The sequence below is a fragment of the Cygnus atratus genome, chromosome 10 (genome assembly GCF_013377495.2).
Source record: "Cygnus atratus isolate AKBS03 ecotype Queensland, Australia chromosome 10, CAtr_DNAZoo_HiC_assembly, whole genome shotgun sequence".
Lineage (NCBI taxonomy): Eukaryota > Metazoa > Chordata > Aves > Anseriformes > Anatidae > Cygnus > Cygnus atratus.
The window spans coordinates 18,591,374-18,614,723 of record NC_066371.1 but is presented as its reverse complement, the minus strand read 5'-3'; the positions used below and the strand labels follow the sequence as shown (position 1 = coordinate 18,614,723).

Here is a 23,350-nt window from a genome sequence, read left to right as displayed (position 1 = left end):
TAGAAAGGTTTATTTTGCAGGCTCCAAACCCTGTCTATGCAAATCCAGACTTTGAGACTAGTTTGCTTGTAAATAAGGCTTCAAGAGGGCTTTTGACTGCTGCTTTAAAAAAAAAAAAAAAGTAAAAAGGACTGTGATTTTATTCTCGTGTTTGTTTTGACTGCAGTCTGGAAATACCAGGCTTACCAGTTATTGCAGCCCAATCTGGTAGGATATTCAGGTTCCATTCTGCTACCAGTGCACTGATGGTTCTAACAGATTAAATAGGGCAGGATGGTTTAACCTCAGCAGTCTGAAGAAACACCTCCTACCCTTAGGTCAGCTTTGCTGTCAGTAGTAGCAGATTACAATCCTGTGCAGAGCTGTGCATGTGTAGGAAGAATATTGCCAGACTCCCTGCTCTTGTGCCACCATTTTGGTGGCAGTGACTCTGGCTCCTTGCCAGTTATCTGGCTGTACAGATAGGGGACTGTTCTCCCTGTGTCCACAGTCCGTTACAGCTTACTGTTTTGAAGATTCTTCTGCAACTTCCTTCGTAACAGGCTATTATCAAGGTTCCCACTCTTCCAGAATTCTCTCAAAGGTGCTAGTGATGGAACTAAAAAGTCATGAGTTACTGCTTGTATTATGCAGTGATCTTTTGACCTCTAAACCTTGAAAGACCTACTGGCTTTATTTATTTCATGGTGGTGATGATTTTATTTAAAATTTAAAAATCATTAGGGATATGATTTGGATATTAATTCCAGAAGCAGTCTCTTTTAAGCATGTCTAGATTCCTTGGAACATTAACTCAAGTATTTCTTTATTTTAGTAAGCAGATACGAGAGGAATTCGCTAAGTGCTGGAGGGATTATACCAAATACAAAATTGCAAATTACAATTTGTAGAGAAATTCTTGTTGGAAATCTGAGAGGATACAAATGTACTATTTGTGAGAAGGCAGGCTTGTCAATGAGATTTTCCATGGACTTTTAACTGTTCAACAAAGGTGTATCTATTATTTATATGTGGATAGAGATTGATTCCTAAGTACTGTTACATTCAGAAAGTATTGCATACATTTTCTTTATTTGAAATCCATAAAAATTGTCCAGTTTTATTAAAAATAAAAAAATAAAGTTTTACAATTAGCCATTAGTTTAAATATTTATGTCTATTAATTTTTTGTTTCTGCATTTACATGGATCACATGCCTGATGAATTTCGCTTAAGATGCTGAACACACTTAGTGTATTTTTTAGGTCTTGTGGCATCCTTTCACCATTCTGATGTCTGGTTTGAAAACGTATTTTTAGACTGTACCCCTTAGAATGTTAAGTTGAAAGCTTACTGGAAGCTTTTCTAATGATCTTAGGCTTTGTAAGTGCAGATTGAGCAGGAGGAAGAAGGTGCAAATCAAACTGAGTTGGGTTTCTTTACCTTTGAACTGATTCTTTTCTTTTGTCAACTGTGCTGTAATATCTTGGCAAATTTATTTTTCTGTGATTTTTTTGAGAGATTCAGTAGGAGTAGGAAAGGGGAAGCAGGAGGCTTTTTAAGGATTTTGCAACGGAGCCATTTGCCATCCTCGTGTGTATGCTGAAAGGGACTTTACTGTTGTTGCAACATCTGGACTGCAGATTATTCATCCACAGACAGTTCCAACAAAAATTAAAATCAAAGCACTCCATGTAGCTTGTCCTCTAACATGCTGAGGAGTTAGTAAGAAGAGAAGAATGTTCTTAGTATGACTTTCATTATTTCTAAAAACATTTAGCCCTAAGTGAGAACACCCGAAGAAAAAAAAAAAGCCATGCGTGTTTTGTTTTTTTCTGTGCGTGTTTTGTCTTTTCTCCCTGAGGACCCATTTTTTCCCCTCCTTTTTTCCACGATGGGTTCTTTGATTAGCATACATTGTCCTGCCCATAAAGAACAGCTGAAACGTATAACTGGAAGAATTCAACCAATAGTAGCCTGAGCACTGGTTTCAAATATGGGCATAAGGATTCCCTTTATTGCCATTAAAAGGGAGGATAAACTTTACCAAATGTTGAAAACAAATCTAGCTTTTGAAAGGCTGCACTATGAGCAGCAGTAACTGTGTGCGAATGTCCCTGGAACAGTGAAAGAGCCATTACCTCATCCTCCGCCACCAGCTCCGCCTGCCCTTAAATATTCTGGGCACACATCTCGCTGCTGCTGCTGCGTGCCAGGAATCGGTAACCAGTTTGCTCCAACAATGCCTGGGTGGGTGCTCAGGATGTGGTCGTGCATTAGAAAATGACCCTGTGCGTGGGGGAGTTTGAGTAGCAGCTCCCAGCCCTGCTCTGATGTGACTCTGGATGCCAGAATTTTAATTCATTCTTGCCTGCCCAAATCTCAAGTGACCAGATTTTGAGAATGAAAAATGTGGCCAGCTGCTTTCGCAGGCATACAGTTGGAATAGTGAGCTGGGGAGGCCACATATAGGAACCTTCAGAAAAAGAGTTAAGGAAAAGAGAAGGGGGCACCAGCTCTTAGCTCCCTTTTGACAATTCACAACTGTCTACTGATTTGGTGTTTGGTGGATCTGTAAATGAAGAATCTGAAAATCTTTGAACTGTATTTCTGCATTGCCAATTTAAAAGGTACCCCTTTTAAAGTAAGTGTGACTTAATGTTTCACATCTACAATCAGCAGAATTGCAAAAATCGAAGCTGAAGTACTTCTGTTATGTGTAAACGGAGTGAGGGTGTGGAAAGAGAACTTAGGGCAGGGACACTAGAAAATGTTAAGACCGGGACTGCTCCTCAATTTTAAGGAGGTAGTCATCTTCATGTCTCATATCTTAATGCCTCATTTCACAGTTGCATAAACACAAAAGCAATACTTAATCCTGGTAGATAGTTCTGAGAGAACCAGCAGGTTTTTCATGTGTCTTGTCTGCAAGTGGAGTGTGTTTCGTTCTGCTGGCTGCTGCAAGCTCTTTTCCCTGCTCTTTGAGAAATGCAGAGATGCAGTGGGGTCAGAGAAGGTGAGAAAGTTTCTTTCACATTCTCTTTCTTGTGAGGAGAGAGAAGAAAGGAAAAAAAAGAAAAATACCATGCAGGCTGCCCAGTGCCAAGAGAGGCAACAATGAGGTGCTGCAGAATCTGCTATAACATGATGACTCAGGGCTGTTTTTACCAGCCAGGACATGTCCAGCTACTGCACTGGAAGTGCTTATGGTTCTTAAGGTTATGGCTCTCTTAACTCTGCTAACTGCTTTGCTCCCCAAGGCTGATGCTTCTTGTACAGAAAAACCCTACTTCTGTAATAGTTTTATACTTTACTCTTTCCCCTTTATTAGAATGACTCAGCCTTACTCTGCTCGGATCCTTTAGCTGACTCTCAGACACCCTGTACTTGATACAGTTTTCTAATCAACTCTGATTCAGGTGTTACTTTTAAGGCAAGCCTAAACATTCAGTAAGAGTGATAATGTGTAATGTATAGTTTCCTAGCACTTTGCTAGGTAATGGTCATGTAAAGAAACTGATCAGATGGAAGGTAACGGTAGTATTGTTTAGATAAGTTATTCATTATGTGAAAACAGATGTCTACAGAATTTCCTGTCTTTCTTTTGCTCCCACATGAAATAAAACCGGTCATTGAAATCACTTCCTAGAAAATTCTTTTGTTAGTGTCAGGAGTATAAATTAATTTTCACTGAAAGGACATTACTCCAGATAATTCAGTGTAATTGCAAGTAAGCCTTCACATTTCTGGTGGAAGAGTTTTGGTTTGGTCTTCAATGAAACAGGCAAAGTGACTGAGAAGACTAATTTCATAATTCAGTGGGGAGAAACCTCCGCTGGGGGAGAACCTGTAGGGCTTCTGTCCAAGTAGTGTGACTGACTGCCTCTCTGGTTCCATGGAATAAAGAGAAGCTGTGAGAAATGTGAAGTTTCTTTATCTACTGTCCTGACCCAGAGATTCTTTCTTGTAGTTACCAGAAGACTCAATTTACAGCTTACCCTTCTTTCTCTTCATTGGACAGCTGTGTAACATAAGGAAGATACAGTCAGTTTCTCTGATTTTCTTCTTTTCAGTCCCTTTCTTTCCTTGCTGCATAGTTGAGTGAACTCTGACAAGTTGTTTTGGCACTAATTTTGGTTGTATTTTAAGTATATTGTTTTCTTTCCCAGAAGGTTTAAAATAGGCATAGTGATTCTCCTGGCTCACTGTGGCAGCAGTAGGATATTGAACAAACACGAAGAAAGAAGTACAGCCATAGGAAGAAAATGTAGCTGCCTGCCAAACTAAGGAGAACGTTCAATCAGCTTGTTGTTACCACTGGAGCTATTTAAAAAGGAATTGACTTCTTCAATGTAACCAAGAAAAGTCTTAGGCTCTTGCTATTAAGAGAGTCATCCCTGGAATTTAGTGTTAAGCTAATGATTAGTTTTGTGAGAACTGTAAATATGTCCAAAATGGGATCTTTGGTATCAAAGGCAAGGAAGATTTTGTTTATTTATTTATTTATTTATTTAAACCAAGGGCTGGCATCGGAGCTGCATTAAATCCTCCACCCCCAGCATGAAAAGATTTCTTTGGCAGCAGCATGTTTGTGATCTGTTTCTGTTAGCAGCGATGACAGCCTCTAAGAAACATTTGTAGTGCTTGTTTGCGAGATTCTCTCAGCTTATACTTCTTTGAAGGTAGTGTATGCGCATAAGTGCAGAGGAGAAACTACAATGAATCGATGTGCCTTTGGGCTTTTTTAATACAAGTGATTGTGCAGCTAGGTGGGGAGCTTGTCTGGATTAAAAAAACAAAAACAAAAACAAAAACCACACACACAAGAAGAAAACTTTGTCTCCTAGTTCAGTTTGTCAAGAAGTCTTAAGCTAGCAAGGGGAATGAGAGAAGAGATGAAGCAAACGCTGGTACTGCCACTGAAGGGCTCACCAAAGCACAGCCCTCAAGTTCACGCTGTTGGTTTTGCAGTAAGTATGGCTGTACCAGTACATCTGGTAGATAACAGTAAATGCTAAATGAGTGCTGATCTCTTCCTTACCATCTGATGTCTGGCTCAAAGTTTTCCTCTGTCAAATTCCCTTTTCAAATTCATCGCCGTGTTTTTGCAGAAATAGTATTTCCTACCATTTGAAAGATAACATTTGGAGTGTCTGGATAATACAAAGCCCCACTTGCCAAGTACCACTAACTTTTGAAATCTGGTGTTGCTTTATGTCCAACAAGCAGCAGCAGCATGCACTGGTGTATTTCTGACTCTTTCTTTTTGTGGCTTAAACAGCAATTTGCGTGGCTGTCCCTGCTCCTGCGCTACCCGCTGGGCTGTGTGAACACCCTTGTCTGACTCGGGAAGTCAGTCATCTGACATTGGTACCCTTCCCACCCCAGCAAGAGGAGCTGGTTCTGGCTGTGGCTTTCCTGCTTTCCTTACGTCTTTCCATGACCTGCTGTACACTAGCATTCCTCAAACTCTGGCATGTCTCGAGTGTCTCTGAAAACAGACTTCAAGCAGAGGAAATGTCAAACCAGTGACTGGGATGACATGATTTTGACAGTCCATATTTAGTAATTTGTGGAGCTGTAGGGCTGGGTTTTATCACTGGCGATCCAAATGTTCTGCAACAGCTGTTTGGTGATTTTCTTTGCAGATTAGTCATATTTGGGGCAAATTCTCACATGGTATAAATCATTATAACGCATATCCTAACATGGTCTGTCAGTGGTTCCTCAGGCCACATAAAAGTGACTTGAGACAAATAATGACACATGCAGAATTACAGGTGTCTCACTCGCTTCTCTCCTTACAAATTTGCTCATGTCACTAAAAATATTAGGAGCGCAGTGTTTTTATAAAAATACTGTGCTACTTATATATGTGTGGTTTTTACTCTAATGAAAAGAAACTTATTTTTCCCCTCTTGTACAATTATAACTTGGATAAGTGACATTTCTCTCTTCAATATACCAACTGGTACTATAACCCTGTCTGATCTTTTCTCCTCTTCTACCCTGTATGACAAGAGTCCATTTTTTAAAAAGAGCTTTGTGCGTCAGTTACATCAGCAAAGCTCCTGAACATACCGAACTTTTTTGGACTTTTCTAGGTTCAATTTGCATACCTGTTAAAGGGGAGAAAAAATGCAACAACTCCTCAGCTTCAGAAACTGTAAATGCTCTGCCAGCAAACTGCTGATCTAATGAGATTTATACAAATGTCAGCAAGCTGTATGAACTTCCCCTGAATTTATGCTTTCAGTACTGCATGTCAAACTTGCTGAGTAAACAAGCCATCTCCTTCTAGTAACTATAATGCCTTTTAAATTTTCTAAATACACCTGTTCAAATGAATTTAGGGGGCAAAAGAAACAGCAGTGATTTGCAGAGATTTTCTGTTGTCTTGGTTTGGTGGGGGACATTTTTTGTTTGTTTGTTTCTTGTTTTTGTCTTTTTTCTTTTCTCTTACCTTAGTGTTGTCTTTGTGTTAAATTTTGCTGCAGTCTTCACTCCTGAAATGTTCTTCCTTTTAAGAAATGTCAATTTACAGTAAGGGATGGAGGAATCCAATGTGTCTTCAGAAACACACAAAGATAACATTTTTATTGGATATGATCAGTACTCTCTAAAAGCATACTTGTTAAAACGTACAGTTTTGATTAGTTATTTTGAAGCTTGCATTACTTTCTCCATTTACATTCGTTCCCTAAATGTTGCTTTAAATCATCCAAAAAGTCTTGCTGTTAATCAGTTTCTGGTAAATTCCTTAGCCCTTTATGCAGCTTCTGAAAATTGAATTTAAATATTTATTTCTACATCTTTTTCAGTTATTTTTTTTTTCCTTTCAGTAGATTCCTGTTGATATATATATTTTTGAGATAGATTTTTAGCTTTATGTTGGACATGGCTGCATTGTACCAATTCTGTAAAGATGAAAAGTTCTGTAAATACATATATCTTCAATGATGTAAGATGCTAGTTTTAGAGGGTATATTTTGCTATTAGTTAATATATTCAAATCTGAAAATGAATACACAGCTTATGCAGTTTCCACTTTTGCTATTTATAGACTCTTATCTTCCCTGCTCTTGGTAGATGTAATTAACAAGTCATCACTGGGAATTTTCCTAATCACAGAAGGCTCTTAGCTGTAACTGTAGAAGGATCTACTCTCAGTTCTGAGTAGATCTGACATGAGATGGGACAACTGGCATAAGTTATCCTTGCTTCTGCCAGTTGTCCCACCTCATCTCAAATCCATGACCCTGTCACATCCCACTCACTTCCACATCCAGTCATGAACTTTAGGAAAATTAGGGTTTAGTGAAACAGTTTGCCCAATTAAAAATATCTGGTTTTGCCAGCAATACAGTCCTCATTTGCTTGTGTTGTCTTCTCCTGCCCCCTTAGAAATCGCTTCGGCTACCTGGCACACTTAGTCCTTACTGAGAAGGAACAAACATTTCTGGTAGTTTGGGTATAGTCAACAACCCAACCTGCATGCCCTCCTGCTGTGTTTGTTAGGCAATTCCTTCATACTTAGTAATATTTGGAATTTATAATGTCAGGGATGACTTAAATTTCCATGGAGCCATTTAGTTCTTCAATTTCTCTGAATCTGCAAAGAGGAAAATTATTACCCATGTTAAAAGACAGAAAGGGAAAGCATCCTGTACATACTTCTCTCTTAACCTGTTGGTAACTTCACTTTTAAGTAAAATTTGATTGGAAGTTCAATATTTCTGAATGCTCTCACAGAGTCCCAGTCTTGTATTACATACTTCTCCTCTCACATGCAATGATGTCAGTCCTGGCCGGGGGGCAGGAGGCAGCCTGAAGCAGCAATAAATCCCCCTGAATCTCCCTAGCTTGCAAGGTGACTAAAAACAGGAGGTTGTTTTTCCAATAAGCTGTTTGTTAACATTTGATTCCTGTTAAATTTAATTGCTTGGTCAACAGTCTTAAATGAGTTCAGGGTTTCAGATCACCAAAAACAAAAGTATGAAGACAATTTTGTCAGCAAAATAGACTACCAAAGCAGGAGACAAAATCAGTGTTTCTGAGCTGAACAGGAGCTGGGGAGGTACCCACTGGAGAAGACTTTTTTTTTCTTCCTCTGAAATTTAATGCCCACAGTTAGCCAGAGAAACTTCATTTACTTGGAGCTTTATTTGTGCAGATTCAAATTATAACCCTTAACCTTCAGAATTCTTCTGTGAGCCAGATAGTACTCATTTTGGTAACGGGAAAACTTGTAGACTGACTTGCTCAGTGAGTGGGACACCCGACAACTCCAGACCACCACCAGCTTCCCCTGGCTACTTTTCTTTCATGCTGTCCTTTAGAATATACTATATGGTAGGCTGACATTACTTGGGGTGAAGTACCAAAAGACCATCTGAAGGCCCAGGCTCTGCCTGTAAGAACAATTATTGGGCTAGTGCTTGCTCTAAGAAATCCTGTATCCCTGTTGTAGCGGTATATATCGAACCTTCAAAAACAGATCAAAGTAACATCACAGAAAATTACAGTTCTCATCTCAAAATGTAGTAGAAATTATCCACGTAAACCCTTTAATTGTTGAGTTCTTTATTTTTAGCAGTTTTTCTCTGCTGGATTAATCTACAGTGCTTGGCTGTTGGCTGGAGTCAACTTGCAACAAGTTCTTCATTTGCTGTCAGTCAGATTCTCTAGGTTTGTGGTTGTTTTTTTGTAGAACAGAACAAGTAAATGCTTTCTAGTGGACAGATTTCAAAATAATATGATGCCGTTTTATTGAGCTCTAGCTGGAAAATTCAGTGGATAAGGCCATGAATCAGAAAGAAAGTTAACTTGTTTACTTTCTCCATTGTGTAAATAACTCTTACACGTTTGTTAACCTGCAGTTCCTGCCACTGCTACACAGTTTGGTTTATCACATAGGGAAAGGGTAGTCTGCATTCCTACGGTTTTCATTTTCATGTTATTACTGTTCAGAGTTAACAGCTATCGACATTATGTTACAACATTTAAAACAAATTGGATCACTTCCAAATGATCCTAGACTGCAAAACTTCTTGATGCTTCACTTCGGCTTGCAGGAAGAATCAGTGGGTAAAGAGCTTTTGGCTTCCAGTAGCTAAAAGGATTTAAAGTCTGCTTTGGTGACTTCGAATCATAGAATCACAGAATATCCGAGCTGGAAGGGACCCACAAGGAGCATCAAGTCCAACTCCTGGCTCCCCAGAGGACCACCCTCGTGAGGAAGTTGTAGACCGCGATGAGGTCTCCCCTCAGTCTCCTCTTCTTGTCTAGCCTGGTTGGAAGTGCATTTAAACAAAGCAATTTCATATTGCTGAGCCAGAAGCAGAGGTTCATGTGTGAAATAGCAGACCCCAACTTGTGTGAAATGATACAACTGCATAGGAACTGATGCTAACTAAGTCATGTGTAACTTCTGTGATGATTTTAAATGTTCAGGCTTATCAGAGGGAAGGGGTAAGAATTTAAGTTGTGGTTTAGTGTCAGAAGTAATGATACAGCATTTTCTACATCTAAAGTAAAGGTTATCTTTGGATTGAGCTGTGCTTTGTGGTCGTGTTCTTTGTTTTCTGACTTGACAGTTGCTGGAGAGGAAGTCTCCTGGGCTTGTATCATTCTGCCTTGCAGGCGAATGTAGTTTGCTTTCAAGGGGGATGGAGAAAATTATTCCTGGTTTTGTTCCATGCTGTGAATTTAAATTCAGAAAGATTAAGAATTCTGAAAACAATTCAGAATTATATGAATGTAGCATTAACACTACTTACAAGAAAAAGGGTACTTTCTGAGTGCGAAGGAGATCATTTAGAATCACAGAATCATTAGGGTTGGAAACGACCTCCAAGATCATCCGGTCCAACCATCACCTATCAATGTCACCCACTAAACCGTGTCCCTAAGCACCACGTCCAACCTCTCCTTAAACACCCCCAGGGACGGTGACTCCACCACCTCCCTGGGCAACCCGTCCCAATGCCTGACTGCTCTTTCTGAGGAGAAATGTCTCCGAATTTCCAACATGAACCTCCCCTGGCGCAACTTGAGGTCATTCCCTCTGGTCCTATCACTAGTTACCTGTGGGAAGAGGCCAGCCCCCAGCTCCCCACATCTTCCGTTCAGGCAGTTGTAGAGAGCAGTAAGGTCTCCCCTGAGCCTCCTCTTCTCCAGACTAAACAACCCCAGTTCCCTCAGCCTTTCCTCACAGGACTTGTGTCCCAGGCCCTTTACTAGCTTCGTAGCCCTTCTCTGGACATGTTCCAGGGCCTCAATGCTCTTCTTGTAGTGAGTGGCCCAAAACTGAACACAGCACTCGAGGTGCGGCCTCACCAGAGCAGAGTACAGGGGATGATCATCTGCCTGGTCCTGCTGGCTGATACTCTGATTTTGGTATTCTTAGCTTGCAAGTTATACCTCTTCAGATGTTTGTGTTTGATTAGCTAAACTTTTGAGAGCAGCGGTTTGAGGGTGCCAGCGTTCTTTTTTTTTTTTTTTTTCATTTAGTTTGGTTTTCTTTTTTCTGTTGGGCTTATCTTTTGCATTGACGAATTTTGACTTTCATGCCTGAAGCTGTTAACATATAAAGCTTCTCTTTGGAAAAAGAGTATGAAGCAGAGAAATGTGTAACAGTGCATGCAAAGAAGCTAGTAAGCTATTAACAGTGAACAGTATGTTCTTTGGCATGGTTACATTTGTCCTGAAACTATATTAGACCATACTGATAATATGCTAGTCAAAAGTGATGGCAAAATTGTTGTAAAGTTTATCAGATGCTCCAGTGGAGAATTAAAAAAATAACAATGTTTTGCATTCTCATTTCTCTTCAGAAAACCTGAGAAAGGAGTCCAGTACCTAATTGAGCGAGGTTTTGTGCCCGACACTCCAGTTGGTGTTGCCCACTTTCTCCTGCAAAGAAAAGGTCTCAGCAGACAGATGATTGGAGAATTTTTGGGCAATCGACAAAAACAGTTCAACCGAGATGTATTAGAGTAAGTATTTTATGTGGGGAGGAGATAAGCGTATTTCAATCTTCAAGATGTTTCATCATGCTAGAGGTAGTTTTGCACTGAATGTTTGGCCCATCTCTTTGGATATTGTTCTGAAGGAGGGTGAAACTAGACTCTAAGGATTGAAAACGAAAGCATGAATATAAATGAATATTTATTTCTCTGCTTTCCAGCTGAGCTATTGTTTCTTTTATTGACCCAGAAAAATTTATATTCTCTGTAGTCATGTACATTTACTCCAAATTTATGCTTTAATTTCACTGGTGTTAGAGTACATTATTTCAAAGTCTTTTCCTTAGTCAGGCTCTCTAATAATTTACTGAATGAAACAAAATTGTTTTATATGCAACATAAGGCTTTATTAGTAACAGAATATGAAAATAATTTTTACAACTAAATGGCTCAGATGTTAGATAAACAGGGATTTCACCATGTATAGACAAGATCTATGCAAACTGGCCTTTTTCAAAAGTTTAGATAAAAACAATTTTTAAAAAACAGAAGCAGAAAACTAGACATTTAGCAGTTTGGTCATAAATTTCTAGCCCTTATATTACAAAGTAGACCAAAATAGAAATCGCCTCATTTGAAGAGGCTGTTCATTTAAAACATCTGTTCTTTGGGGGATTTTTAATGTATGATACACTGACCTGTAAACATGAATACATCACAGTCCAGTTTTGTTCAAGGTATTGTATAAGAAATTTAGGTAGGTGTTTAACAGGACTGCTGAGAATGAAAGAAAAAAAAAAAGAAAAAAAAAGAAAAAACAACCCCACAACATTGTGCACATTAAGGAAGACTAGGAGAAATTCTGAGCACAATTTTTACCAGAGTATAATAAAAGCTGTGCTGCAATTTGCATTAATCTATGGACACGGCCCTTCCTGAGGATGGAATATTTCTTGATACTATTGATACCTCTCAGAATTGTTAAGGTTATGGTATCATGGTACAAAGTGTGTGCAAACACCTTATATTTTCTTTGCATTTTTGTTACAGACTGCTTTCAGTGGCTTCATACTGTAAACATGTTGGTTGCATTCCATACAGTCATCCTGATCTTATTACTACACTGTCAGAACTTATCTATTTCAAATGCAAGCTTGAACACTGTATTAATATGCTTAATGGCATGTATCCATATGCCATAGATGCTTTTTAGAGCTCTTCTGGTTTGTTCCTCTCTCTTATTCAAGGCTGCCTTCTTCTATAGTACCACGCCCAGCAGAAAGCAGTGGAAGAGGCAGGGGGCTGGCATAGTGACTTAATGTTGCCCTGGCCAATAAGTGGAGCATATCAGACATGCTTCTGGAGCCACTGCTGTTCTGCAGCGAGCCTCAGCTTTCCCTGCCTGACCAAGGAGTACCTGATGCAGTAGAGATGTAGCTGAGGATCTGGCCTTTTACTGTTTCTTGACTTTGCATTAGAAAACAAAATATAGTCGCTTACTCAAAGGAAGAATAAAATAAAATCTTCAAGGAAAAATAAAATAAAATCTTCATAAAGAATGCTGCTAAGAGCAAAGGGAAAATATGATGTTCTGCTGCTCTGCTCACTCCATTATTCCAGTTCATTCCACTGCACAGTTATGTGTAAGAGTGCAGGGAAACAGTACAGTAGAGATTCAAGGCACTTGTAGGTGTCTTGCCCCACCAAATGGTATGTTCCCCCCTTGCCTAAATTTTGTAAAGAGGTAGGAAGCAGGAGATAGATCCCAGGAAAAAGGTTCAATTATTTGCCAGGCTGCTTCTTGCTTTCACATGTCTGCAAGATGCAGCTCTAAGAGTAAAGATGTGTCTTCAGCACAGGCTTATTCACCCACAGTACATACGTAGCCCAGATCTCCTGCAGTGTCTAGAGTCTATAATCATGTTCTCTTTATCATTATTATTATATTATTATGATATCATTTATCAAGGGTTATCATTTTGTTAACCATTGTTAACAAAATATTAACACGTGTTCCTGATATTAGTACTTTCATGGTTTCATTTGCTGTAGACCTAACCAAAATAATTTTACTTTTTTTTTTTTTTGTCATTACATAGCCACTAGAGAGGTTTTGTTTACTATTTTAAAATATTTGCAGAACAGTACTGGTTCCAGCTAAGAACACTGACCATGGTGGTGTATCTACTGTCTCTGTAGTTCGTATAAAGAAGATTGCCCCCTCCTTGTTATGCTGTTGGCCAGCATGTTTCTGGAGGTCCTTAATTGCTTTAATTACTACAGTTTGACTCCGGCTTGTCTGCACATGTGCTATACATCTTTAAAGGAGAAAAGACCTTTTGAAAGTGTTACAGAACTTATAATAGGTGGGAAGACAGTGAACATTATTACAGAATTGATAATAGGTTTTTAGGTGTGGGTTGTAAAGGGCGTGAGAAATACCAAGGCTGTTTGTTTCCTTTCACTTCTGCATAAAAGGAAAAATATACAAGGTGAAGTGAATAAATTGCTTTAGTATTAATCTATGGTAGCTACAACATTACTAGCAAAAATATGAGCTACTCTAATTTATCATTGTAAGCTATACATATAAGAAAAGGCTTTTAAAATTGGATTGTGCTTTCTTTCTGTGGTTTCTGCATTACAGTGTTGTTACTTTCAGTGATTCATGTCTGGTTATTCAAAAAGTAAAAGCAAAGTTTAAACAAATGAAACTTATAAGCTTCTGATTTTAAAGTAGTCTTTAAACAGTGTTAGAATGACATTGTTCACATTGTTAATTATATTAAACTTGTTCCTTTTTATTTTTTGTCAGCACTGTATTTTCAGAGCAAGAAAGTAATTATTCCTATATAAATATTAACTGAAAGACGTGGTAAATAATGGGGAGATGAGAATTGCAGTAACAGTAAAAGCATATCAAGACAAGATTAATTTTTTTTTCTCAGTATTTAAGAACATTCCTGGACATAACTGTTTGGTACATATTATTGTGCTTGCTGCAGGCTGCTTGAAATTTGGTATTTCAAGTGGTATAAATTCCTTTTTTATTAGTATTGTAGGCGTTGACTAGTATTAGTTGATTAGCCTGAAAACACAAGCCCAATAATTATTCCTGGCAATGGCATGTGACTTAAATTGGCCAGACATTTGTCATTGCAGTAGCTCTGCTGTTAAAAAAATAAATAATTTATTTTTATTTTCTGCTTACATGTACACATTCTCACTGATCTGTTCTTGTTCACCTACAATTATTGCAGTTGCTGCTGCAGGTTTCAAAAATCTCCATGAATCTCTACAATCGGTGGAAAATTGAAAGGTTTTTTTTGGTCTCAAAATTTTACTTTCGGTAATGCGCTGTTAGAAATGGAAAGACCCAATGGCAATATGTTTTTATCCTAGCTGTGTTGTGGATGAGATGGACTTCTCAACAATGGAACTGGATGAAGCGCTCAGGAAATTTCAGGCTCATATCCGTGTTCAAGGAGAAGCCCAGAAAGTAGAACGGCTCATTGAAGCTTTTAGGTATGATGCTGAAATAAATTATTCAGTCACCAGAAACCTGCTATTGTTTAGCTGTCAAATTGGAGAACCGGGGAAGCTGAGTATATCTAGGTTATTTTCTTTCTAATTTGCACTGTCCTTGTGAGCTACATACAGTCTCAAATACAGCATGGCATTTGTGGTGGTTTCACTAAACGTGAAATGTAGGGGTTTTTTGCTGGTGCTATTCATGGATGTTATTTGCATTGATGTGGAAGGCTTCTCAACTGAAAGGTCTTTCTTGTATCAGCTAAAAAGAAATTTCAGGATTTTTTGAATGTCTAGCAATGTATTTGCATATGGTAGTTTATATGAGTGAAATTATGACCATTTACCTTTCGGAGTATACATGCTTTTAACCTTTCATTAATCATTTCAGCAATAGTGGAATAAAAAGCATTAGTTTATTAATACCGACCAAGCATACATTATCCAGGGCAGGAGACGTAAATCAGCATGTGACAGTAAGCTAAAATCAATGCCGTATTCTTATCTGGTGTCAATGGGTGTTACTGAAAAAAAAAAAAGAATATTGAAGTTATTGTAGCTCAGGGTCTGCACTAAAAGGTGACAAAGGTAGTAGAAAACAAAAGCCTTCCATATTCTAGAATTGCCTTATGAAAATGTGTGGATGGAAAACTAAATATAACTATGGATAATCAAATAATAGCTTGCTCAGTCTCTGGAACGTAGCAGTTGGTTTATTTGGTGAAATTAGAATAGTAATGAATAGCTCTGACAGCTTTCCCCTCTTTGCTTTTTTACAGCCAACGGTACTGCATCTGCAACCCAGGTGTTGTGAGACAGTTTAGAAATCCTGATACCATCTTCATTCTAGCTTTTGCCATTATACTGTTGAACACAGATATGTACAGTCCAAATGTGAAACCAGAACGCAAAATGAAGCTAGAAGACTTTGTCAAGAATTTAAGGGGTAAGCAAACGCTAACCACAGTCGTCATTAAAGTTTCCTCCTGTAACTGTCATTGGAAGAACAACATATTTCCTTGGGGAGAAAAAAAAAAAGGCAAAATGTAGGAGACTTGATTCTGATTTCACCTGGCTTTTAAAACCACCATCACTTTTACTGTATTTTTGGAATACTGAAAACAAAACTAAAGATATAGTATTTTGTCATTTTTATCTTGTCTTTCTTGAGTAGATGTCTTGTCAGGCCCTTCTATTCCCAGTTCTTTCAATGTAGCTGAAAAGTGACCATTACCATCTGCCTCAAATTTTTAGATACAATTGAAATTTGCCACACTTAGACCCTTCACAAAGTCAAAGGACAACTCATAAAGACTGCAACTGCTGGGCACGAGAATGAAAGTGAATGAATTCTTTTGCAAGAAAGACAGTTTGCAAAGAATGTGTGTGTACATTATTTACATATATATAAATCTTCATATGGTGTCACTATGTTGCAGACTTTACCTGAGAGGAGGAATGTGATTTCTAGCTAGTGAACTACACCACTACACTGCAGCATAAGGTTACTAGCGATTTCTCACAGAGATACTGTCTCCACAGTTTGTAGTTTGCTATTTCTCCATAGCAGCCAATGTCCTAATAAGGGATATCAGATCTCCGTTCTGAATCACAACTCCAAAACCATCCTGAAAGGTACACCGTAAATAGTATATACATTTATTCAGTGTCTTCACTGGTGTGTTTTCTGATAAAGAAACTATTTGACAGCCTATTGCACATCTAAGCCTATAATCAGATTGCTGAACATTTTTAATTCCATGTTTGTATCTCAGATCTTTCTGCCCTGGTTCTTTCTGGTGAAGAAGAACAGATTTTTATGCAGTATCAGCTCAGACAGTGCTCAGCTTTGTCTAAGGGGAAGTTGTCCCTGTACAGCTGAGGAAGATTATACATGAGGATATGATACCTCCTGCTGTTCCTGGGCATTCAAGGAAGAATGGATCAGACAGCATTTTCTTTATCACAGAAAAGCACTCAGATGTTGGAGAAATAAAACAAAGCTGAAGTTCCCCATCCCTTTTTTCTTTTAAGGTAGTTTGTGTCCATAGGGAAAAAGAAGCTTTTATTATAGTTCCATTACTATGTGTTTGTGCAAAGGCCACGAAAATTGCCTGCTCAGTCATTGCAATCCTCTCCCCCTGCTTTTAAGCACAGGACAAGCACAGCTTAGTGCACAGTCTCTCTGCTTTTGTCAACAATGGATGTAGCAGCATGGTATCAAAACAGGCTTACCATTGCAGGCACCAGCAAGCACTGACGTATTGCTTAACAGACGTTTTCTCAGTCATGCCTGAAAGTGGGCTGAATGACAGAAAGACAGAAACAAGTTGCTTCGTATCAAAAAATATATTGGTGCATCTCAGGTGCTTGGCAGTTGGTGTTCATGAGTGCAGTTACACACTTAGTGTCATTTTAATGCTACTGAAATCAAAATACCTGTGGAGTTCTGGAATTTCAGATCTTGAAAATGGAAGTCTAGTGTTGATTTTATTCCCTTAGATTTATGTAAGACAACTAATGACCTATTCTTAGCAGGTGTATCAGCTTAGCAAAATTTAAGTTAGCATTGAGATTTTAACATAAACTCCGCTGAGATTTAAAAATGGCCTGATGTTCATCTCTTAGGGTAATACTGCAGTCATATTTGTTGCATTAAGTACGGAACATTCTCTCTGAACTCCAGTCTGAATGCCAGCAGTTCCTTCATGTAGGCATTTTTGTAACACACTGCCTTGCCTTTAACTGTAAATGCCTGGATCTGAAAGAGTGGTCTATGGAACATTTGCAAGTGTGGAACAGAACAGAAGCTGTTTTGCTTGCTTCTAGTTGCAAAGAAACCATATTTTATCACAGTGATTTTTTATTTGAGCAGTCATTCCACTGGATGACAAAATATTGTATTTTGGCTTCTGAATGGGAGATAAGAGGCTGTTGCTTTAAAATGCATCTGAAACATAAATATGCATTTCCCTGTCCCAGAAAATCTAGTTTTAAGACACTTACTGAAATTGGGCTCCTTCTACTGCTGTTAAAAATGCATGATTAAGCTTTCGACTCTGGGGCATTTGTTACAGTGCTTGTGTGCTGATGATACTCATACAGTGCTAAACAGTAACATTGTAAATAGGCTATTTTGTTGATCTGTTTTTCCAGAGTAAATTAATTGGTTTTGAAATCATACAGGAAATGCTTGTTAATTTCATTTTGCTGGATATTCATAAAGGTTGTCTTGTAGAAATGTTTCTATGAGCAGAGTGTTAAGTAATATGGGAGCAGAGAAAAAATAGGACAGTTGTGCAGTTTTTTCCCAGTGCTGCTCTGTTCTGGGGTAGAGGGAGATTTTAATGTCTAAAGGATTATTCAACTCATTTGAGCTTTGACACCAAAATGGAGGAAACTTAAAAGAAATAATTTATATTTGAAATCAGTCTTTTTATGTATTAGCTTTAGATTAGGGTTTTAAAACAAAAAGAAAAAAAAATGTGTGATTTCCATCAATGTCTTGTTGTGTGGGCATAGCAAGCATTTGAGCAAAAATCAGTGCTTCAGTACTGAGTAATATAACTTCTACTACTTGGTAAGGTGGGCCCAAGAACATCATGGGAGATGTCAGCTGACAAAGTAGTGACAGCTATGAAACAAAACAGTCTGACAATAAAAACTCTTGGGTTCTGCAGGTGTGGATGATGGTGAAGATATCCCACGAGAAATGCTGATTGGGATTTATGAGCGAATCCGCAAGCGGGAACTGAAGACAAATGAGGATCACGTATCCCAAGTCCAGAAGGTTGAAAAACTCATAGTAGGAAAGAAACCGGTAAGTTTTCATTGCTCTGAATGTCAATTACTACATAAAAAGGAGATGTAGGACAATACATAATTGTGTTGCTTAGATTTATAGATTGGTTGTTAAATGGCAAAAGATTAAAATCGTGAAGATAATAATTTGTTATAAGGTTGTTTTTAATTTTGGGGCATTCACAGTGCAGATGAATCTGTTGCAGTCTGGTATTCATGAGTGATGATGTTCTGAGCCTTAAACTCATTTTAAGATAATTTTTCCCAGCATTTTCTCTCTGTGAAGCTTTATAATTTTGAAATTACACTTGGAGATGCCTGCATTTTAGTCAGTTCTTATGTTTATATGTCAAGAGAATTAAAGTGTGTTGTAAAGTAATATTGTAGAGAATCGTATTTCAACATTTATGCCATCAATTATGACTCCAGAATTTACAAGTAGTAGTAGAGAACTTCTGTTAATACCTATGTCTTTCTGAGCTTTGCGGCTAGCTCAGTGAACTGGTATTTGTAAGAGGACATTATGACATTTTGTTTGAGAACTGGAAATCAGGTCCTAGGAATTGTAATGCTGGTTTTGAGTATCTAAAGATACCTCTTGCTTTGTTGTGGGAAAAATCCAGAAATATTTTGCTATATAAATTAATCTTCAAAGCATCTGTTAGAAAAGGAGAGTGAAAAAGATCATGGTGTTTTTCCCTCTGTTTTAGGAGCTAAGAGAACACAGAGATTTTAAGACCATATTTTATCATGATATCTAATGTTGAAAGGGAAAATGGATACTCAGCCTTCAAGAATTCAAGTCCTAGAGTCATCTGAAAATCTTCATGGTAGAAACCACAAAGGCAGCTCAGAACAAAACCAAAGAGACAGAGGACTTGTCTGTTCTTAGTCCTACATGATTTTTTTAGCAGTACTGGGGAATTCTACTGAAGTAGGGACTGGGTTTTTTGTTTGTTTTTGTTTGTTTAATTTTGTTTTTAAAGAAAAAGAGCATGGATCTCAAGATTCTGTCTATTACTTTTAAAGAGCTTTGAATTGTAATCTCTTCTCAGAAAAGCCCTAAATAAAAGGGGAAAAAAGAGGAACCAACAAAATAAAATCTGATTTGCTTCTGTTCCCTAGTCAGGAAATACTGAGGAGGTCTCCTGGAAGAAGCAGAAGAGAGAGAAAGCAAAATTTCCTCAATTAATAAAAACTTTTACGTGTTTTTCAGGAGAAGGGAAATAACTATTCTAAAGTCCAGTTTTCACAGTCATTTATGCTTTCATATGAAACTTACTTTCCACAATTGACTGGGGATTTAGCTTATATATAGGCTTCTGTGGAGATTTTTTTGTGTGTGTGTGTGGTTCGTCTTTATTAAAGCATGTGGCAACCCAAATCCTAAAATTAATCCTGAACCTTGTAAATCAAGTGGGATTAAGAAAAACAATGCCCTGATGGAGTCCTAGGATCAAGGATTTTTCTGTTGAGACACTTTTTCGCTGTGTGAAAGAAAATATAGGAAATAGCCAACAGTCTTTATTGATAGAAATATTTGTTTTTACTTTATAGGCATTTAGTCATAGTAAGACCGTGACGTATTTACTTGCTATGATACAATACTGTGTTTCTCTGAAGTTTAATGAACTTGTATATATGTCTTTCTACTGTAGATTGGATCTCTGCATCATGGACTTGGTTGTGTAGGTATTTTTCTCATACTCATTCAAAGTTTGTAGATGTTTTATCTGGCAATAATGCATAACATTACATTTAAGTATTTTTAAAAATATGGCTTCTTTCAAGCAAAATTTTCCTGTTCTTATGCTAATAACTATCCACAGTGTAAAGATTTCCTTAAAAACATATTTACCAGAGACACTCTTTAATTTACTGCCTGGAATTTTCTAGTCCATTTTAGTATACATTTTATGCATTTCAAATGCTGTTACCACTGTAGAAATTAGCCAGTAAAAAATAAATAAATAAGCAAGCAAAATTACATTTGTATATCACCTGGGTCCCAGTGTGTTTATTATTTATTGTCCATTTCAGTGTTGAATGATGCTCTAGAAAGATATTGCCAGTTATTTTAACAGTTCTCTCATGAAAGGTGCATGGACATAGAAAATATTGATTCCAGATAGACATGTTTAATAATATTTCTAAAACTATTCTTCTAATGCAGTATTCTACTTGCTTTCATTTCATGATAACATTCTTGCTAGTAGTTTTAAATAAATAATAAAAATACCCCCAAAAAAAAACCACCCTCAGTGAAGAGGAGTGAATGTTGTACCCCAAAATCTGATAACCTTATACAAAGTTGATCCTAATGATTTCTATTTTATAGATTATAATTTCATCAGTATAATGCGCTGTCCTCATTCAGGACAATCCAGGGAAGTTACTTTAAAATTCCATTTGTCTGTCTTCTATTTCTTGCTTTTTCTGTGTAAGTAACTGCAAACATTCAAAGCTAGCTTTGTATTCCTAAGTGGAGTGCCTGTCATTGTTTCATGGAAGCATGTCTAGCAGTATCACTGGATTGTAAAAACAAACTGGAAGATGTAACCTTTGTGAAATACGGTGTAAGGGAATCTTACATGATCATCCATTGCTATGAAGGAAAGCATTTTTATAGTTAAATTTCAATACCAGAGCTCACTAGAATTGTTTGCAAGTTCATAGACTCAGTGACTACCCTTGGGTTTTGTTATCTTGCTATAGTAGATCTAAGACTGCCATGTACTGGGGAAAATAAGTCTGGAGGCAGGGGAGAATGAGGACATGCAACTTTTATTCGTGGTACTTTTCACTGGGAACCCACGTAAGCTATTCAATTACCAGAATAGTCAGCTTGAAATATAGAAACCATCAAGTTCTTCACCATTTGTCAAGACATTGGCTCCTTTAGAAAATGTCATGTTTTGTTGTTTTTTTTTAAATACCTTCTCCTTGCAAGTCCAGGGACAGTGAGTAATTAAGCTAATGCCATAAATAAATTAAATGCTATTAGCATTTTATCTGTTATTAGCAGAGTTACTGTTTGATTTTTGAGAAAAACTGCAATGTCACCAAATGATTTGACAACCAGTCAGGAACAAGCTCTTTTTCCATTGCTTTTTTTTTTCCTGCTTATGTAGAGGAAGAAGCAGCATTAGCAGTCTTTGGCTTTTCCTTTGGCTGGTAAATCTCATAATTCCTATGCAGAATCAGGAATTATAAACAAATATCAGATATAAATGAAATATGTCCAGTTACCAAAGAATATTCTGTACTTCAAATTGTTAAAATTTAAAGGATTTCTTTTAATATTTTTGACAAGACATCATCATTTGCATTTGAAAGAAGTGAAGTCTCTCTAAACTGAAAAAAACAGTTTTGCAAGTATATTCAGCCAGCATTTCTAATAATCAAATGGAAAATTATTCTTGGTTTTGTTGCTGGCCTGAGAAAATAAACCAGCCTGAAAATGCATTTACTATTTTCTAATGTCACCTTTTCCTGGGTATTGGGGAATGAAAAAATTGAATTAACTCAGTGGCTGACAAAACGTAATCTACAACATCAGCAAATTCATCATCTCACAAAAGCCAAAGTTGTTTTGCATCCTTTCTTCAAATATTGATATATAAAAATGCTCAGGAAAGCAAACATCATTTGCAGTGAGTTCCCAGTTGCTTATTCTTAAGTTCTTTCAAGTTTTTCTTGTTGCACAAAGTAAAACTCTATCCCTAATAAAATTGTCATCCACATGCAGGATGCAAGCTGTAATAGTTTATATAACAGCATTGTTGAAGTTTGAATGTCATGCAATTTGAGGCATAAAAATCTTGTTGTTGTTGTTGATGATGCTTTAATGAAAAAGTCTAATGAACTTAGAGGTAAAGATATTTAAAGTATTCAGAAAAGACTCTAGGTATGAAAGGCACTCTTTCTTGACTAAATATTGCTTTAGTAACCGTTAACCTCTGTATGACAATAGGTTCTCTCACTACCCCACCGGAGGCTCGTTTGCTACTGTAGGCTGTTTGAAGTCCCTGATCCAAACAAACCTCAGAAGCTTGGGTTGCACCAGCGAGAAATATTTTTATTTAATGACCTTCTTGTGGTATGTATTTTTCAGTTTCAGGTTGGTTGGGGTTTCTTGTTTGTGCATTTTTTGTAGCATTACCTTTGCTAATGCAAAGATTCAGAGAGGGCAAATGTTTTCCCGGTCATTTAACCTTTTTACTGAGCATTAAAACCTGATTGTATTACAAGATCTATTCTACTATTCATATGCTTGCATTGAAACAAGGGAATCTTTGCCTGTTAATCTTATCATCATGCTTTTGTGTAAGTAAAGACTATGATGCTTTACTGACCTATCACCAGGTTGTCCGTGACGTTTTATCTATCGCTTACAAATTTGGTTCTCTAATTTATTTTTTTTTTTCTGGAGATCTCTGGGTGGCAAATGTCTTTTTTTTCTTTCTTTTTAATGTATTCTTTAGCTGTCTACAGAGTTGAATAGGTTTCTAGTGAGGTACTCAGAAATGCCTGTCTCCATGAAATCAGTGGCAATAAGCGCAAGAGCATTTCTAGAAATAGGTATCTATTACCTGTTATTCTGTACTCCAACAGTCTCAGGATGATTAATATTTAAATTTTCTTAATTTTCTTCACTATATATAAATTATTTTTAAACTGAAGCCTTTTATTGATTACTATAGTTGTTTATAACAAAGTACTTTAATACAGTATCTTCTACTATACAGAACAAAAATAACCTCTGGCTTACTCATTTGTCTAAAGAATGTTTCTGTTCAATAAATAACGAATTCCAGTTTCTTGTGGAAAAACAAAATTACATATTATTTTGTTTTCCACAGATGTTCTATGAACCAGGCATGTTTATTCACTGAAATAGGAACAGGATATGTTGAAATATATTTTACAGTTGACTTTACTTTCTAGTGTGCATTTAACTTGACTCAGTCTTCTGAAAAACAAACATTCGAAACTAGTGACAGCTTGGAATTATTTGGCTGATTTACTCTGAAAAATAGGAAAATTTGTTGCACTTTTTTTGGAATGCATTT

General features: G+C 37.3%; 1 protein-coding gene across 15 annotated transcripts in view; it reads left to right on the top strand.

The window, feature by feature from the left end:
• Positions 1 to 23,350, top strand: part of IQSEC1 (IQ motif and Sec7 domain ArfGEF 1) — a 160,147-nt gene that overhangs the window by 116,364 nt on the left and 20,433 nt on the right. For all 15 annotated transcript variants that reach the window (XM_050712696.1, XM_050712693.1, XM_035558233.2 and 12 more), the window contains 6 exons: positions 10,815 to 10,976; positions 14,349 to 14,471; positions 15,257 to 15,423; positions 18,158 to 18,297; positions 19,937 to 19,966; positions 22,252 to 22,377. In XM_050712696.1, the coding sequence (XP_050568653.1) occupies positions 10,815 to 10,976; positions 14,349 to 14,471; positions 15,257 to 15,423; positions 18,158 to 18,297; positions 19,937 to 19,966; positions 22,252 to 22,377 (748 nt within the window). The remainder of the gene's footprint in view (positions 1 to 10,814; positions 10,977 to 14,348; positions 14,472 to 15,256; positions 15,424 to 18,157; positions 18,298 to 19,936; positions 19,967 to 22,251; positions 22,378 to 23,350) is intronic.